The sequence below is a fragment of the Mya arenaria genome, chromosome 4 (assembly GCF_026914265.1).
Source record: "Mya arenaria isolate MELC-2E11 chromosome 4, ASM2691426v1".
NCBI classification, from domain to species: domain Eukaryota; kingdom Metazoa; phylum Mollusca; class Bivalvia; order Myida; family Myidae; genus Mya; species Mya arenaria.
Genome location: NC_069125.1, coordinates 23,456,590 through 23,477,259, shown reverse-complemented (window position 1 = coordinate 23,477,259; position 20,670 = coordinate 23,456,590). Strand labels below are relative to the sequence as shown.

Below are 20,670 nucleotides of genomic sequence, written 5' to 3'. Positions count from 1 at the left end.
AAGTTATGACATGATGGAAGGAAAACGCCAATCGAATGTTCGTCCTTTGTCGGTTTGTTACCAACATACAATACATGAACAAATGTATCTTTCTTTTGCAATTAAAAGGGTTGATTGTTAAATTATGATCAAGAGAGATTTATAAATGTATGAATAGGCCAAAGCTTTTACTAGAGATAACCTAAGATTACAACACGAAAGTTCTAAGACGCAACTTACACGGCACGGAAACAATAGCATTGGGAACAGGTGTAAAGGGTATTAAATGTCGCTAATGTCTTCTTGATAAAAAACATTTCCAGGCTATAAGCGTCGAAAGCAATATTATCTAGATAAATTCAATGTGTTCAATGATAACATAAGTATTTAAACAGTAACAACGAAAAGTAAACATGTAATAAAGCGCTATTCAAAGTAAATCCGTTTATTTCTGGTTTAATTTAAAGGAAACGCACAACACAAGCAGATGTCAAGAGTCTGCGTTGGTAATGAAGATCATAGAGGAGAACAAATGCCTTGAAACATTTTCTAGTAACAAATGACAACTGCCTTATCTGTTTCTCCAGTTAACATTATAGAAATGCAAGCAATCTGACGCTGTGACCTGCATGCTGATACCTTATCTTTAATAGGCATCCAGCATATTTGTCGTTAACTGACGTCATCACAATATAGCTTGATGAGAAACTAAGTTAAATCTTTCAGCTAGGACTTGTCACCTTATTTGTTTGAGTTTTAAACATTTTCGTGAAAACCTGTCGCATCTGATGCGCAGAACTTCGTCGTCTGGGTTTACATTCTATCATTTTCCTGCGACGAATTTCCCTATGAAGTTCATGGAATAATTCGGGAATATCTTCCCCACCATCGGAAGCGGAAGTTTCGAAAAATGCGCTTGCCCAGTCCGACGCTAACCTTTCACCCTCACTTGTTGGAACGTGTACTTCGTGAAGTAAGTCAATTTTGTTACCAACAAGTACACACTGTACGTTTGTCTTTTTTACTTCATCAAGACACTGTTTGATACTTGATACTTCTTCAAAGCTGTGTCTGTCGTTGATGGCATATACGAGAACGAATCCATCCGCCCATCTGACGTGACCCTCTCTGTGTATACTCCACTCCTGAAATATTAAGCACTTTATTTTGGAAAAGAATTCCTCTGATATGTAAAAAAATTGTTGCACATTTTTTTTTTGTTCTGTTTTCTTTGAATTTCAGTTCTAGGCCCTTATTAACACAAACACATTGAGTTTGAGTTTACTTTATACTGAAGTCGACATTAATGAACGCTGATAACTAATAGAATCACTTCCTAGCAAGAAAACAGTTCTGATGTTACTTGTAACTGAGTAAATATGTTTCATAAAATACTTTGCTTAAAGCTGCACTCCCACAGATCGAACGTTTTGACATCTATTTTTAATTTTTGTCTTGGAACGAGCCAATTTTTGTGAAAACGTAATATGAAAATATGCAATTTGATCTTTTGTCAGCAATCTGTTATCATTGGTTTGCAGATATTTACGCAAAAAGTTGTTCTTTCCAAGACAAAAAATAAAAAAGTTGTAAAAAATGGTATATATGTGAAAATGCAGCTTTAAAGGGACATCGCTAATGTTATAAATGTATCAATGCTAGAAATTATCGTATGAAGATAATAAACAGATTAAATAAATATTTATAAGCATATAAAGATAACAAAAGTGTTAAAATGTCAAAAAAATAGGCGAACAAATATTTCATTCTCAGTTCCATTAAACAAGGCCATTTTATCTGTACTATTTTGCAATAAATCAATCTCAGAATCATTGTAGAGTGTCGGGATTTGAGTCTGAATATTGAATTATTTTGCCGATTATTACAAATCATCTCTGTAAAGTATGAAGTACTCACTTTCTTACGCGGTAAGAACATACATTTAACATAACAACCAAAAAAGGTTAAATTTCATAAGATTTAACATGCCAACAAATTGTGCCGACCATGTAGAATATCTTGGTGTAATTTTGAAAGATAAGACCTAAAATTATTTGAAATAAATAATCTGTTATGTTCAATTTCAACGTCACTTGAGTGTTCGTTAACCGATGGTTAAGGCCGGGACACTGTAAACGGATGAACAAGAAACACGAATGTGTTCATTCATAGCCAGTTTACCCTTGAGTATTTTATAATTGAATTTGCAGACCCCCTTCTGTAATTAAAATCCCTGATCTATCAATGGCTCGTGCATGTTCGCGAAAATGAATGCCAAGTAGCATATCTTTGCCATACCCATCATCGATGTGTATCATGAAGTTAAATGTTGTAAGATTAATTCATATGAATGCAATATTTGATCTTAAGTAAATCGTTTAGGTAAATTTTAAATTATAATAAAATTTCACGTGATAAAAACATATTATTTTCTTTATTCAACATCCTCTCTACATATTTTCTTTGTCAATACCTCGGTTGTTTCATTTTATATGTAATTAATTGACTGCAATGAAAATGCTTCCATTTGCAGCTTTTCTTTAAATACAAATAGCCTACGGCAATATTTCCATTCACGGCAGGGGTTGTTTTTTCTTCTTTCTTCCTTGGATGAGAAAGCGTGATTTCTGACTTCAGTGCATGCTTCGTAAACAGACTATCTTGTTTACGGCACAATAATGAAAGCCTTCAGACACTCAAAGAATGACATGCAATATCTCCAGACAACAAACACAGCGTAAATCGTTTAGGTTAATCAACAGACTATGCTCTGGTTATCCTAATATGCACTTGACCGACAGCCTCGAGCTATATGACTGTCCTCAGTCTATAACAAAGCCAATGTAATAAGCACTGTAGAGATATTTTAGAGAGTTCAAAACTCTCTATTGGATGTATAATAGTCATAAACTGCTTTGTATAATATGAACAATACGAGTGAACTTAAATTTAAAAAGATGCATAAGAAATCACCATTGAACATTGTTTAAAGATGTGTTTACCTGTCCTGCAGTATCAAGGATCTCCATGACAACAGGTTCTTCGTCTATCGTCGTGTTATGTTTGTATGTACATTCTGAAAAAGAGAGAAGGCTGAATTTAAATAAAATCGATTAATGGCCACACATTTGATTACGTTTGCAACTCCCCAAAGAAAGTTTAACCCCGGCCATAACTAAAACTATATGTTTATCGACATTAATAAAAAGTGAAAATGTCTCATTATACAAATGTAAGTAATTTGATTGCTTTTCGGGTTATGTCCCAGGAATTTCGTTTTGACATAGATTTAAGACTATGATATAGACGACAACGAAGCCGAGGTTAGGACCAGACAGGTACATACTTTCTTCGGAGAAAAAAATATTAACGAACTAGAAATAACAAACAGTTTAACTTCGCAATAAGCCTAGTACCAGACGCTCACTCCCGAGTGTTAAAGCGATAGATGCCTAGTTTACGACTTAATCACAATTTATTACATCGATTTTACATTTTATTATATGTCCAGAGTAACAAAGTAAATGATTCAATATGATTACTTATTGTAGAAGATTTTATGTCCGGTAGGACATACCGAATGCATGAAAGAGAAAATATAATTTAAGGGTCTGATAGATCGAAAAACAAATTATAGAAAATATTGATAATACATCTCTTTGTATAATATATTTTATCCCTTTAATAAAAATAATAAATCTCATTTTTCATGAATGTACAAATTTCTTATAACACATTATACCATCGCTGGTACATCAAAACGCAAAAACTATTAACATATCTTCAAGATAATTAATAATAAGAGCATCTTTAAATGAATTTCCAGACAGCGAAAATCGCATCAGTCAGTCAGAAAAATATAACTCTCATTGCAAGTTTTGAATACTGCTATGAGAGGGGAAAAGCACATATCAGGAAAATTTGATGGCTGTTTAAAGATGAGTTAATTTCCAATCAAGATATCGTTTCGTTGGCGACGCAATCTTTGCCGTGAAGATCAACGTTCTATCAGGGTGTTTTCCCATTTTTACTCAGTTACTGTATATGATTATAGTTTTGAGTGCATACGCGAATATCTGGCTTAACAGGTAGTTAACTCTTGAACTTTTTATCTATATCAGCAAACGTACAAAATATTCCATTACATCAATTATCATAGTCTGGGCAACAACCCAAGATATTGCTTTGGATGGTTTATTTAAGAAGTCTAAAATGAATGAAAAATTATTTAATGCTTTTCAGTGGTGTATTGAACGATAATGGTGGACTCTAACATGATAAATTTACTCATCGAAAGAGTGAGTTTATCAAATATTGACATAAAAGCCAGTTTAACTTTGAGTAATTTATCGTAAACGAACGCAGTGAAAAAACAATGACGCCATTTACGGCATGATATCGTGAAGCTTAGATATGCCGCACTATTTCATTTTAATAAAGAATCTTGTTAAATGAAATACCATCATCAAATAAAATGAAAATTTGTTTCTTTCAGTGTAAGATTGGAGTGTATTTAACCCCGTTAGATATTTGATATTCTACGCTGAAAAAAACAACAATATTTATACGAAAAGCTACACAAGCTCAGTAGCAAAAAGTTTAAACATAAACCCGATTTAATGGCACTGGATCAACGCCAAAGACATAGAACATAACATCACAAACAAGAAACAAGGAAGAACAGCACAAAACTCCACAAACAGCACAGTGCATACGTACTATATATAAAAAAACTAGGTATGTTTATCAAGGATTGTTAGGTACCGCCTTGGAAAGGTCAGTTAAATGTAAATTTACTGAGGGTGTAAACCAGTTTACGTGCACAAACCTCACTTAACAATGCTGAACAAACGTAAAAGGTAAATCTTATCAAAGTATGCATTAACTTGTGGAAACATAATAATAAAACAAATAATAATAAACCTATAGGTAAACCCCAAGTACTTCTATGATTAGAGATTCCAACTCCATCCGCAGACGGAGGAATACAATTCAGAGCACCTAATGCAAAATCTATTCAAAGATACGATGCAGTCATTGTTTGAAACTATGAACATCACGCACAGTCTGCCTTATAAAAACAAGGTTTAAAACTGTGTGATCATAGAGTTTCATAATAAAAAGCATCATTGTACTAAAACTGGGTACAAATAAAGAAAACATTATTAAAAATAAAAGCGACATATATTAGCTAATCTTTCCTTCCAAATGATTTGAAAATGTAAAATATTTGAAGAAAATGAAGTCACTTATCTTCTACGCAAAATGGGAATACAAGCGTAGTTGTATGTTTACATATCATGCAACTGTTGTTGTTGTTGTTGTTGTTTTTGTTTGTTTGTTTTTGTTGTTTTGTTGTTGTTGTTTTTTTGTTGTTGTTTTTTTTGGGGGGAGAGGGGGCGGGCTCTACTATATAATTCAATTAACAAACGACTAATGGCTGTTACCTGTTAACAGCGGCTTGTTTTCATTCTTGATTACATAATTGCGGTCTCATGATTTCCTTACAGGTAACATAATGGAATCAGGATGATCAAAAGCAATCATGAGGAGACGTGGGGAGATGTTCGGGTCACGAATCCAAGAGCCACCAAGGCTAATTACCCGAGCACCCAGTCCAAAAACAAGTGCACTCGGTCCAAACACCGGCGCATGAAGGCTGATTACCCAAGCTCTTACCTAGTGTTGGATCATACTCCCAAATAAAACGTCTGGTCAGGAACCGAACAACCAGAGCTGAAGAGAAAATATGTATTTATGTTATTTTAGTGCGTACATATGAAAATATGTTAGAATGTATAATTACCATGAGCGAGTTATGGTATAAGCTCGAGCTTAACAATATAATTTCAAAACTTTTCCATGAATTTAAAAACTACACGTTGTATTTGTTTCAACAAAATGGATTTTTCCGATATCAATTTTAAAATATGCAGTGTTCCTTGGAAGCTTCCATTCCATGTTAGGGAAATTATTGTCCATATTGTTTTAATACAATTAAATGAAATAGGAGTTTATCTGATATTTCAAAATTAAGTCAACAGTAATAACCTCTCCATAGCTTTTGGTGTTATGTATAGCAGACTTAATTCTGTATCCCTCTGTTGTTGTTTTTTCTAAAAAGTTTATTAGTTCTTATTCATTCACATTAATTACAAACAAGACTGCTCATAGGATACAGTAGAGCAAATTTGCATTAAACACAAACAAGACTGCTCACAGGATACAGTACAGCAAATTTGCATTAAACACAAACAAGACCGCTCACAGGATACAGTACAGCGTTCTTGCATTAAACACAAACAAGACTGCTCACAGGATACAGTACAGCGTACTTGCATTAAACACAAACAAGACCGCTCACAGGATACAATACAGCGTACTTGCATTAAACACAAACAAGACCGCTCACAGGATATAGTACAGCGTACTTGCATTAAACACAAACATGACCGCTCACGGGATACAGTACAGCAAATTTGCATTACCAACAAACAAGACTGCTCACATGATACAGTGCAGCGTACTTGCATTAAACACAGACAAGACCGCTCACAGGATACAGTACAGCGTACTTGCATTAAACACAAACAAGACTGCTCACAGGATACATTACAGCGTTCTTGCATTAAACACAAACATGACCGCTCACAGGATACAATACAGCGTACTTGCATTAAACACAAACATGGCCGCTCACAGGATACAGTTCAGCGTACTTGCATTAAACACAAACAAGACTGCTCACAGGATGCAGTACAGCGTCCTTGCATTAAACACAAACAAGACTGCTCACAGGATACAGTACAGCGTACTTGCATTAAACACAAACATGACCGCTCACAGGATACAATACAGCGTACTTGCATTAAACACAAACATGGCCGCTCACAGGATACAGTACAGCGTACTTGCATTAAACACAAACATGACCGCTCACAGGATACAATACAGCGTACTTGCATTAAACACAAACATGGCCGCTCACAGGATACAGTACGGCGTACTTGCATTAAACACAAACAAGACTGCTCACAGGATACAGTACAGCGTCCTTGCATTAAACACAAAAAAGACTGCTCACAGGATACAGTACAGCGTACTTGCATTAAAAACAAACATGACCGCTCACAGGATACAGTACAGCGTACTTGCATTAAGCACAAACATGACCGCTAACAGGATACAGTACAGCGTACTTGCATTTGACACAAACAAGACCGCTCACAGGATACAGTACAGCGTACTGGCATTAGACACACACATGGCCGCTCACAGGATACAGTACAGCGTACTTGCAGTAAACACAAACAAGACTGCTCACAGGATACAGTACAGCGTACTTGCATTAAACACAAACAGGACTGCTCACAGGATACAATACAGCGTACTTGCATTAAACACAAACATGGCCGCTCACAGGAATACAGTACAGCGTACTTGCATTAAACACAAACATGACCGCTCACAGGATACAGTACAGCGTACTTGCATTAAACACAAACAGGACCGCTCACAGGATACAGTACGGCGTACTTGCATTAAACACAAACATGGCCGCTCACAGGATACAGTACGGCGTACTGGCATTAAACATAAACAAGCGTACTTGCATTAAACACAAACATGGCCGCTCACAGGATACAATACAGCGTACTGGCATTAAACACAAACATGACTGCTCACAGGATACAGTACAGCGTACTTGCATTAAACACAAACATGGCCGCTCACAGGATACAGTACAGCGTACTTGCATTAAACACAAACATGACCGCTCACAGGATACAGTACAGCGTACTTGCATTAAACACAAACAAGACTGCTCACAGGATACAGTACAGCGTACTTGCATTAAACACAAACAGGACTGCTCACAGGATACAGTACAGCGTACTTGCATTAAAAACAAACATGACCGCTCACAGGATACAGTACAGCGTACTTGCATTAAACACAAACAGGACCGCTCACAGGATACAGTACAGCGTACTTGCATTAAACACAAACAAGACTGCTCACAGGATACAGTACGGCGTACTGGCATTAAACAAAAAACAATCGTACTTGCATGAAACACAAACATGGCCGCTCACAGGATACAATACAGCGTACTGGCATTAAACACAAACATGACCGCTCACAGGATACAGTACAGCGTACTTGCATTAAGCACAAACATGACCGCTAACAGGATACAGTACAGCGTACTTGCATTTGACACAAACAAGACCGCTCACAGGATACAGTACAGCGTACTGGCATTAAACACAAACATGGCCGCTCACAGGATACAGTACAGCGTACTTGCATTAAACACAAACAAGACCGCTCACAGGATACAGTACAGCGTACTTGCATAAAACACAAACAAGACCGCTCACAGGATACAGTACAGCGTACTTGCATTAAACACAAACAAGACCGCTCGCAGGATACAATACAGCGTACTTTCATTAAACACAAACATGGCGCTCACAGGATACAGTACAGCGTACTTGCATTAAACACAAACAGGACCGCTCACAGGATACAGTACAGCGTACTTGCATTAAGCACAAACATGACCGCTAACAGGATACAGTACAGCGTACTTGCATTAGACACAAACAAGACCGCTCACAGGATACAGTACAGCGTACTGGCATTAAACACAAACATGGCCGCTCACAGGATACAGTACAGCGTACTTGCATTAAACACAAACAAGACTGCTCACAGGATACAGTACGGCGTACTTGCATTAAACGCAAACAAGACCGCTCACAGGATACAATACAGCGTACTTGCATTAAACACAAACAAGACCGCTCACAGGATACAATACAGCGTACTTGCATTAAACACAAACATGGCCGCTCACAGGATACAGTACAGCGTACTTGCATTAAACACAAACAGGACTGCTCACAGGATACAGTACAGCGTACTTGCATTAAACACAAACAAGACCGCTCACATAATACAGTACAGCGTACTTGCATTAAACACAAACATGGCCGCTCACAGGATACAGTACAGCGTACTTGCATTAAACACAAACATGGCCGCTCACAGGATACAGTACAGCGTACTTGCATTAAACACAAACATGGCCGCTCACAGGATACAGTACAGCGTACTTGCATTAAACACAAACAGGACTGCTCACAGGATACAGTACGGCGTACTTGCATTAAACACAAACAAGACCGCTCACAGGATACAGTACAGCGTACTTGCATTAAACACAAACAAGACCGCTCACAGGATACAGTACAGCGTACTTGCATTAAACACAAACATGGCCGCTCACAGGATACAGTACAACGTACTTGCATTAAACACAAACATGACCGCTCACAGGATACAGTACAGCGTACTTGCATTAAACACAAACATGGCCGCTCACAGGATACAGTACAGCGTACTTGCATTAAACACAAACATGACCGCTCACAGGATACAGTACAACGTACTTGCATTACTCACAAACAAGACCGCTCACAGGATACAGTACAGCGTACTTGCATTAAACACAAACATGACCGCTCACAGGATACAATACATCGTACTTGCATTAAACACAAACATGGCCGCTCACAGGATACAGTAACGCGTACTTGCATTAAACACAAACATGGCCGCTCACAGGATACAGTACAGCGTACTTGCATTAAACACAAACATGACCACTCACAGGATACAATACAGCGTACTTGCATTAAACACAAACAAGACCGCTCACATGATACAGTACAGCGTACTTGCATTAAACAAAAACATGACAGTATACTTGCATTAAACACGAACAAGACTGCTCACAGGATACACATTAATCACCAGTTGTTATCTGAGTAAGACATTTCATACAAAAACATGAATGCACAAAAAAAATAATGAAAGCATTGTACTATTGAATATATATTTTTTTTACTTTAATGAGGGATATGATATTTACATTGCTTTTGAAAAAGGAGGAGATATGTAATTACAGCTCTACCTGGTTTGTTTTGTACTAAGGTTCTTTTTAAAACCTATCTAATGCTGTTATGTGATTATTACGTAGAGTGTTTACGAGGTATTATGTTAATACCCGGATAAAAGCCTTACCAATTCAATAACCCAATAACTCAATAACGTTAAGCTTTTTATTTACAGAAATGGGATTTCAGTATTTGTTTTCAAGAAAAACATGTTTTAAATTTTGTTATGCAATGTTCCTGCTACTTAAGGTCTCCGTTCATTTGTATAAAGGTTGATCAATCAAAAACAATAATTCAATACCTGATTTCCCGACGCCTGGTGCCCCGAGTATGCAAATTTTGGATTCCACCGACTTGTTCTTGCCATTTGATGTCATAGCAACAGTTTGTTCTTTCATTTAGAACTCCTCAAAAGGTGTCTTTTGTTATGTTTAGTAAATTTAATATATTAACAGCTCTGTTTTAACAGTAGCATTTGCAAATTATGATTTGACAAGATTAGTAGTATTGCCTTTCGTATACAATTTCACAGATGCTTATAACAAAATAATGGTATAACAGGAACATATCCGACAAATAAAAATGAACTGTCATACAACTGTTCGTCAGATGTGTTGTTTTTTTTCACTTTAATTGAATAAAAAAATAAACATTCACAATATGAATCAGATCCGCATTCCTTCCATTAGTTTGTATCTGCTTTCACTAATCAACGCAACTCTTAATATTCGTATGGTTTATCTCATGTGCGCATAATGTTATATTAATTTAAAGTTCAATACAGCGACCATTAAATCCATGAAGAAATGCGGCGCTGTCTACGTCCAAGTCAATTTATATGAAGTATCGGCTAAGACATATGTAATCCCAAACAAATTGCAGAAACAAACAACTAAACAGGAGACAATCACCTCAGATGTTATAACTATTTCTTTGTGTGTTAAATCAACAGATAGGGTTTTCACAAGATTTATACGCGGTGATTCAACTTCGATCAACTCATACATAAACTTCCGTCAGCGATCCAGTGCATTGATGAATAAAGATCCTCTTTTGAACCCGCTTGCTTTCATCCCAGGTGTTCTCTTCTCTATAGCTGTTCAAAAATCGCTATCAGTTATATTAAATCCACGTATATTATGCGCTTTGCCACCACTGCTTTCTTCATAATCATTGTAGTAACAACTCATCCTATTCATCATTGTTGAAGCATCGCTATTTGTCCATTGGTCTCATTGTATTCGTTCTTTATCAGTGTGTGGTTTCTCTCCTCGTCCCTATTATTACTTGCTTGAGCCATTTATTTGAACGTACCTGCATAAAAAAATACCAAACTGAACCTCACTAAGATTTATCCGGGGAGGGGGGGGGGACTTTGGACAGATGGAAGTATCTGCTTTACTTTATTGATATTAACTTCACTTCATTTGCCATTAGCATTTAGAAAATGAAAATTGGTTAAGAGTGTTTGCACTTTGCATTAATATATGTAAAGAACGATATAAGGGTTTAATTTAAGAGCTTTAAAAGTATAAACATCTTAGGTTTTGATGAAAACTTTTATCCACTCAAACATTTCTCAAGTTTCAAATGTTCAACTTAAAATAAATTTCCTCAAATTTCTTACATGGTTTGACAGCTTATAATTTGCGTTAAGAAATTACAAACTTTGCAAAACACTATACCATGTAAAAGGAGGTCAATTAATTCACTTCGCTTTCAATATGCCATCTATATCTATATACATTTGAATATTGAAGTTGGGGGCACTTTTATGGTAGCATAGCATCAAGGGAAGCGGCAAATTGAAATCAGTAAAGCATATATTGCAGATAAAACCGCTCTTTACAGGTTGATTATGAACCGCCTGCACCGTTGAAATTCCCATAAAATTAATTGTTAGCAGCTTCTGAATATGTTGTGTCCTCACCACAAGTGGTTGTATTCGAGGTAACATAAAGTTGGCTTGTGTTTTACGGAAGAAAAACGTACATTTTAAATCGAAAATATAGTACGGATAAAACCATTATCATTTGGCAAATGGTTTTATTGTGATACAATTTCTGTCATGTAACTTACATTGAGCAGAGGGCACGTTTTGTTAATATTGATATTTAAAGAAAAGCGACAACGAAATTTGAATTAGCACATCTGCTTCTAATTTTTTTGTCTGCCCTTATTAAACTTTATCAAATCAAATTTAAAACAAAGAATGAACGCAGACCACTTACAAGGTAAGCATGTATTGACTTTAGACGATTAATCACTGATATCTCTTTCCTAAAACACACTAACACTTCCTTAATCTGAAATATCCATGCTGATACAAAAATGTCCTCCGTTGGTGGTGGCATTTACTACCGAGCGTTATCTGTACGCATTTCAAGGACAACGGTATGGCCATCGATGTCTTAAATTCAATATATTAACAAAACATTTTAAATCTCTAATCCAGATATTTAGGAATGTAGTCGGAAACAACAAGGCTGAACATTAAACACACGTCGCTAGATACTTTTTGGTGTGTTTAAACAATAGGAATGAGCTCATAACAGCCAAACAGTTTTACAACCGTGCAAAATACATCGTTTGTGTGCGCAGTTGAAGTGAATGACTTGCCAGACGTAGCAATTTTTACATTCTAAACCAATAAAATTTATTTGCAAAAGCCGGAATGCAACTTAGGAGTTGTCAAAGTCTTGCGCATTCGCCAGAGAATTCGTTCAATCAGATATTAGTTTCAAGGGAATGTCGACCAGACCAATTAATCTGTTTGATTTTTCGCAATTTTTATATTGTGAGAATGTGAAAATGAAACGCAATTATTATTTGTTCTGCATAAGACTATGTTGAAATATTATGACATATAAATTTCATTGGAAATTATGAGTGAGGTTGACACATATTAAACCGGTTTAAACTGCAAATAAGAAGAAAAACAAAACTAACAAAGGTTATATCCTTATTTCTGACAATTTAAACTCCCTTTTCTACTCTTTGTTCAGTAGTTCTACTATGTTTAATACACAATTCTTGTAAAGCGAGTGTGTATTTTTTTAAAGTTACTCGGACCCACCAACACGATATTTTGCTATTAAATAATTAATACTTATGTGAAAAACTACAGAAACAAGCTCAGTAGCAAAAAGTTTAAACATAAACCCGGTTTAATGGCACTTGGTAAACGCCAAAGACATGGACACAAAAACAAAAAATCACAAACAAGAAACATGGAAGAACAGCACAAAATATATAAATATAACTAGGTATGTTTATCAAAGATTGTTAGGTAACGCCTTGGAACGGTCAGTAAAATGTAAATTTACTGGGGAAGGGGGGGGGGGGGTAAACCAGTTTACGTGCACAAACCTCACTTTTATCCCAACAATCCTAAATGAAGAAAAAACGTAAAAGGTAAATCTTATCAAATTATGCATTAACTTGAGGAATCTTAATAATAAAACAAATAATAGTAAACTTATGGGTAAAGTACTCAATGATTTGAGATCCCAACTCTATCTGCAGACGAAGGAATACAATTTAGAGCACGTAATGCAAAATAAATTCAAAGATACGATGCAGTCATTGTTAGAGACTATGAGCATCGCACACAGTCTGCCTTATAAGATAAAAGATTTAAAACTGTGTGATCATAGAGTTTCATAATAAAAAGCATCATTGTACTAAAACTGGGAACAAATAAAGAAAACATTATTAAAAATAAAAGCGATATTTTGTATAAATCGTCTTATCTTAATGCATTAATATTTCATTCGATCATACCGTACAATAAATGTACTTCTAAGTATATATTCAATTACCATTAAACACTTTAAAAGAACCTCTGCATTGATTTTGATGAGTGGAAATCATTCCTTTTCAACTTGAACGAATCGAAAAAGAAACTCTCACAAATTTAAAACTTCGAACAATCTTTTAACAAACAAACAAACAAAAACGCTCTCTCTATACATCGGCATGTGTTGCATTGTGTGTCTTGTTGAGTGTCTCTTGGCCTTTGTGCATTAGGCAAATTCGTAGCTGTATAACTATACTAACTATTTTAAACGGATCAGAAGGCAAGCAGCAGTATCATCACATGCTGAACAATTCAAGTCGACATGGAAAAAAGGCTCGCCAATATCCAATGTTAAGACAGAAGTAATTAGCCTTGTGTTGCACATTGAACTGCATGTTTGCATCATTGAAAGACAGGGCAGGTGCGCCTTATTCCCTTTGATTTTTTTTCGATTGTGTTTGTGTTTAGTTTGGAACGCCTTAATTAATTATTTCTTTTGCAATTCTGGATATAGTAATGTCTAATAGTGATAGATTAACGACTTATCATAAATCTTTCTTTGCTTCCAATTCGACCCTATTATATTTGAATACTCATGAGAAGAAGAAGAAGAGTTTAGCTTAAGCACAAACCTAATCATTATGCTTTTTTAAAGTATGTATTAAATTAAATTCACAGGTCAATTTGTTCGATTAGGGAGTAGAGGGTCAACTCACACACGAATCAGTCAGTGCAAGATGGATTGAACGTCAACTAAAACTTCAAGTTCAAGAATTGAACTAGTTCAAGAAAATTAAATCGTATATTTACTTCGCAAAGAAACATACCATTAATGTGTGATATAACATCTTTATTTCAAAGTAAAATTTCAGACAAGAGACGCTAGTGGATACAGGGAACGCACCCGGTTAGATTATCCAAGTAATTTTTGTATGTAAATTTAAAAAAAATGGCAAAAGATACATCCGAATGATCCATTTTAGGGTCATAGTAGTCAAGCAACCCATCACCAAATTTACATATTACTATTATCAAAATGTGTCAGCATTGATTCCAATGTGACACCGGAAACAGCTATTGAAATAGGTCAATCGGTTTCGTAGAAACCATGGTCGACTTAGGTTACTGAACACTCTATTTATAAACCTTTTTTATCAAAGTTGATTGATATTTTTTTTATTATACACACCTTAACTTACTTGATACATATTTCATCCTTTAAATATTCCTTTAAAAGAGTATCTTACTACGAAGTGTTTAAACGTAAGCGTGTACAAATGTCGCAGATATCTTCCTACGTTATCTTAAGTTCGTACACAATGATTCGGAGATTTCGGGTCGTGCTCGTACGATAAACTATGATAGTTCACATTTTTTGGGAGTGTTGCTTAAATACACTCCCATTTTCGACCCTTTCCATATTTAGATCCTGGAACACTCACTGAGAAACGAACAAACCCACAGGGGCATCTCTTCCAAACTATTCTTAGACAATCAAGGACAATACTTATGAGCGAACAATTCGTGAAGTGCTTGACCAAATGCATATGTTTTGACATGAACTGTTGCGCTTTAACAAACACACACTATATCGCAGCAAAAGAATGTTAACTTTGTGCAATTATCAGTATTGCCATTGAAAAGTTTTGTCAATACATTTCATTTTGGAAGGAGAAAACTTTTTTAAACTGCCGTGCTAGTTGATAATTGGATTAGGAGCAGAAATATCTAATTTAAATAACGTCTATATCAAAGACAAAGAAGTAAGCATACAAGAAACCACCCTTAACCACCGTTTGAACAAATCAGTAATATGAGGAGATTAGTCAGAATCATATATTGAGTTAACATATTTCAAATAATTAGTTATAATAGCTACACCACACCTCTCAGATGGTTTGTGGTTTTCTGCTATAATGGCATGGGACCATGTCGAAATGATCATAGTTCAAACTCCTATGCATGTGTGCATTTCTCGTTGAAGTGCATAATAAGTATCATCTAATATCATATCGAGGATTTTGCAAGGGCTTTCATCGTAAATAAAACTGATTGGACGTTTAAAAAAGTCAAGATCTAATTACCTTTTCGATCCCTGTATCAAAATGGAACAGTTGTACAAGTAATTTTCTGAAATGTAAAACACCATTACTTATAACAGCGAGTAGCAATATTTATTCAAATTGTATTGATTAATCGAAACACGGCCAAAACAAATAAACCATAAAGGTGCATTTTAAGGCATTGTAACACTTGTTTATCAATTCGACCTACGTATTGTATTGTATTGCGCACGGTGGCAACACTACGGTTGTGTCATTCACGGGGGCTCAGAGTATAGAACTCATTGATTTTAATTCAAATAATAACAGGGTTTTTTTATGATTCAAAATCAATAGGTAATGGACGTTCATCAGTATATTCAAGTACTTAGTGCCTAATATGCAACTATTTATCTATATTAAGCAAAAAAAAAATTCAATTAATTAATAAATGAAATAATTGATAACCCAGTCACCAAGTCGGACAATTGGGTTTACTCCGGTTTCTCCGGTTTCCGACACAACACAAGACCACACTCTTAGGCTACCAGAGAGACTTTGCATAAATTAATGAAACTTACTTCACAATCGTTGTAAAATAAATAAAGTTTAAACTAAAACTAATAGATAGCCGGCAAAAACATTGCATCACAGCAGTGGATGATGAATATCGATGTACGTTATACCTGACATTTGTGTGTACGAGTATTGAATAGAAGTATGCTTAATTGTTTAGGTAAACATAGATCAATCAATCATTTCAGTTAAACAACGGTTTGTCTGTTTCATGGTAAATGGTAGACTCACCTGCTCAGGCAATATGACACATTCAAACATTTGTCTCGAAGACCATTTAGTTAATACTTAGTGATAATACTTCTTGAGATACATTTTACACTGATTTATGTCTTGATTTATATCTTGACTTTTGAAAACTTGAATTTTCCCCGAATCTCATTTTCAACAGTATTACCTTCAGGATTGCAAAAAAAAATGTAAACTGATTTCGAAAACTACTCGAAAGCACTTAGTTATAGTATTTCTGCTTTGTGTTAATTTTAATCATATGAAAACAAATTCTTATGTGTAACATTTTAGCCTTTGGATATATTATTAGTCACATTAATATGTATATATATGCCACGAGACGTCTGCGAAAAAATTGCTGTAGGCATTTCCCATGTTTTGTATGTCGGTGGGCAACGTTCAAGTTGATGTTGCTGTTGTATTCATTGTTGTTGTTGTTGTTGTTATTGTTTGTGTTATTATTGTTGTTGTTATTGTTGTTGTTTTCATTGCTGTTGGTGTTGTTGGTGTTGTTGGTGTTGTTTTTGTTGCTGTTGCTGCTGTTGCTGTTGTTTAGTTTTACTTTAATATTTTCTTATTATTCCTTTATTTAAGTTGATCGTGTTTCTTAGGTTCACAATGTATTTAAATTAGCGTTAGTTTGAGTCCTGGAAAACCGTTTTAATACCCTGAATTTTCAGTTGAGACCGGTTTATGCCAAGACAGAATAGTCCTTCGCCGTCCATGCTTCGTCTTTAATTAACTTGTGGTTATAACATTTAAGTGTGAGGCAGAGAAGTGACATCGTATGTAAACCAAACAGCAATATATCAAAGAAGTATTATATATTGATTAATGTGATCAACTTTAGTTCTAAAGAAGTTTCCACGAGTTGGTAGCAAGTTGATTGCAGCCGTATAATTTACATCACCTGGACTTAAATTCGTTATTGTAAACATTAATAATTTCAATATCATGAATGATACTTATCACTTATTCATACTTACAACGCTTATCGGATAAGACGAATATACACTAAATCAAAGTTAACGTTTAATATGTTCGGAAAAGGCATTCCACAGACACGAGGTACTTTCTTAATTGGAGGAAAGTACAAATTCCACAGACACGAGGTACTTTCTTAATTGGAGGAAAGTACAAATTCCACAGACACGAGGTAATTTCTTAATTGGAGGAAAGTACAAATTCCACAGACACGAGGTACTTTCTTAATTGGCGGAAAGTACAAATTCCACAGACACGAGGTAATTTCTTAATTGGAGGAAAGTACAAATTCCACAGACACGAGGTACTTTCTTAATTGGAGGAAAGTACAAATTCCACAGACACGAGGTACTTTCTTAATTGGAGGAAAGTACAAATTCCACAGACACGAGGTACTTTCTTAATTGGAGGAAAGTACAAATTCCACAGACACGAGGTAATTTCTTAATTGGAGGAAAGTACAAATTCCACAGACACGAGGTACTTTCTTAATTGGAGGAAAGTACAAATTCCACAGACACGAGGTACTTTCTTAATTGGAGGAAAGTACAAATTCCACAGACACGAGGTACTTTCTTAATTGGAGGAAAGTACAAATGGAACAAAAAAGAAAATTTAACCCAGTATCAGATGTTGAGATAGAAGCACAGAAAAATGGGATGTGGAAATGAAAACATAATCATATCTCTTTGTAATTGTCAGTATGAACTCTCTGATTTAAAAGCGAATGTTCATGTATATATATATATATATATATATATATATATATATATATATATATATATATATATATATATATATATATATATATATATATATATATATATATATATATTTGGTAAATGGTTTAGTAATGCATCTGGACAATTTATTTGTATTAATACTTTATTAAATACGAGGCAGTAAGCATATCTCAAATCATCAGCAATGACTTAACATATTCTATAATTATTTAGAATTGTTTCACCACACCTCTCAGATGGTTTGTAGTTATCTGCAAGAACGGCTTGGAAACGTGTCCAATTGATAACATGTCATACTTCACATCATGAGTCTGTGTATTTCTCATTAGAATGATGTTCCCGCGAGTACAAAACAATCCATCAAATTCAAGAACATCATATTACATATAATCACTGCACGGTTTTAGATATTCAAAACGGCTTGTCGGACTTTTGTAAAGGTAAAGGAAATAAACACTTTTTCGTAATGAAAACGAGTCAAACACTTAGTGCAATTGCTTTATTCATCATTCAACTCAAAACGTCTCTGAAGTTATGAAACAATTTATGTTGCCCCGTTTTACTTTTTGGCGATTTGATAAGCTGTTCAACTGGTAAAAGTACTGTGGCGTCACTCATTAACTGGCAGTTCTGGCTACTGTCTTCATTACTGTCAATGCCAATTAATAAAAGTTGTTGAGGTTGTTTTCTGCGAAATTGAAAATAAACAAGCAATTACCTATTATTACACCATTACAGAGCAAGCACCTGTTTCACAATTGTTATACTCTTAAACACATTACGCAAGATAATGAGAATTTATGAAGCTGACACTTGACATTTGCATGCTCGAACAGAAGTACTCTTTACTGGTTTAGGTAATTATAGACCAGTCAATCATTAAATAAAAGCATGCGTCTATTTTGTAAGTCGTTAATGAAATGTAATTGAAGATGAGTGAGATTAACTTCTCAGGGTAAATGTATGAAATAATGCATTTATATAAGACAACGCAGATAATATTTTATTAATGTACAATGTACCAAGATTTAAATTATGTATAAAATGTCAAATAGTCCGTCGACCTTTATGAACTGCTCTTTCATACGTCACTCCGTTCAACTAAAAATGAAGCAGAGTTAGTTTAAACAAATTTATTTGAGTTCGATAGTGACAATAAGGATTCCTGCAGTAGAACCAGCACTGGGGTCCATTTTAAGAGGCGTTTAGAAAGTATCCCTGCTGGGAATCCAGCCCATAACCTCTTGGATGGGAGCTGAAAACATGTATCAACATTAACCGCCTTATTACCACACTGATTTTGCAAAACAAACATAAATACCTTAGTATTACATTGATCTTTCAGAATGAACAGAACTACCTTAGTATTACATTGATCTTTCAGAATGAACAGAACTACCTTAGTATTACATTGATCTTTCAGAATGAACAGAACTACCTTAGTATTACACTGATCTATAAAGACGATAACAACCTTAGTATTACTCGGATCTTTCTTAAAGAACGTAACAACCTTATTTTTTTAGTATTACACTGGTATTGCAGAAGGAAAACAGCTACTTTAGTATCACATTGATCTTGTAGAAGGAACATAACAATCTTAGTTTAACACTGATATTGCAGACAGAACATAACAACCATAGTATGACACTGATATTGCAGACAGAACATAACAACCATAGTATGACACTGATATTGCAGACAGAACATAACAACCATAGTATGACACTGATATTGCAGAAAGAACATAACAGCCATAGTATGACACTGATATTGCAGAAAGAACATAACAACCATAGTATGACACTGATATTGCAGAAAGAACATAACAACCATAGTATGACACTGATATTGCAGAAAGAACATAACAACCATAGTATGACACTGATATTGCAGAAAGAACATAACAACCATAGTATGACACTGATATTGCAGAAAGAACATAACAACCATAGTATGACACTGATATGCAGAAAGAACATAACAACCATAGTATGACACTGATATTGCAGAAAGAACATAACAACCATAGTATGACACTGATATTGCAGACAGAACATAACAACCATAGTATGACACTGATATTGCAGAAAGAACATAACAACCATAGTATGACACTGATATTGCAGAAAGAACATAACAACCATAGTATGACACTGATATTGCAGAAAGAACATAACAACCATAGTATGACACTGATATTGCAGAAAGAACATAACAACCATAGTATGACGCTGATATTGCAGACAGAACATAACAACCATAGTATGACGCTGATATTGCAGAAAGAACATAACAACCATAGTATGACGCTGATATTGCAGAAAGAACATAACAAGCTTAGTATGGCA

At 35.0% G+C, this 20,670-nt stretch overlaps 1 protein-coding gene across 1 annotated transcript; it reads right to left on the bottom strand.

Moving 5' to 3' along the window:
- Positions 1–250: 250 nt before the first annotated feature.
- LOC128231937 (ras-related and estrogen-regulated growth inhibitor-like) lies at positions 251–12,456 on the bottom strand. The gene is made up of 5 exons (XM_052945193.1): positions 12,176–12,456; positions 10,246–11,258; positions 5,659–5,715; positions 2,982–3,055; positions 251–1,124 (listed from the first exon to the last, which is right to left on the bottom strand). The coding sequence occupies exons 2-5, from the start codon at positions 10,340–10,342 to the stop codon at positions 702–704; spliced, it is 651 nt and encodes a 216-aa protein (XP_052801153.1). The 5' UTR covers positions 10,343–11,258; positions 12,176–12,456; the 3' UTR covers positions 251–701.
- Positions 12,457–20,670: the final 8,214 nt, after the last annotated feature.

What these genes read in the sequence shown, in the direction of transcription:
- LOC128231937 (XM_052945193.1), bottom strand. Translation starts at nt 10,342, where the DNA reads ATGAAAGAACAAACTGTTGCTATGACATCAAATGGCAAGAACAAGTCG. An exon ending in GGAGTATGATCCAACACTAG is followed by an intron (nt 3,056 to 5,658) that starts GTAAGAGCTTGG and finishes TCTCTTTTTCAG; the next exon opens with AATGTACATACAAACATAAC. An exon ending in TCCTTGATACTGCAGGACAG is followed by an intron (nt 1,125 to 2,981) that starts GTAAACACATCT and finishes TTAATATTTCAG; the next exon opens with GAGTGGAGTATACACAGAGA.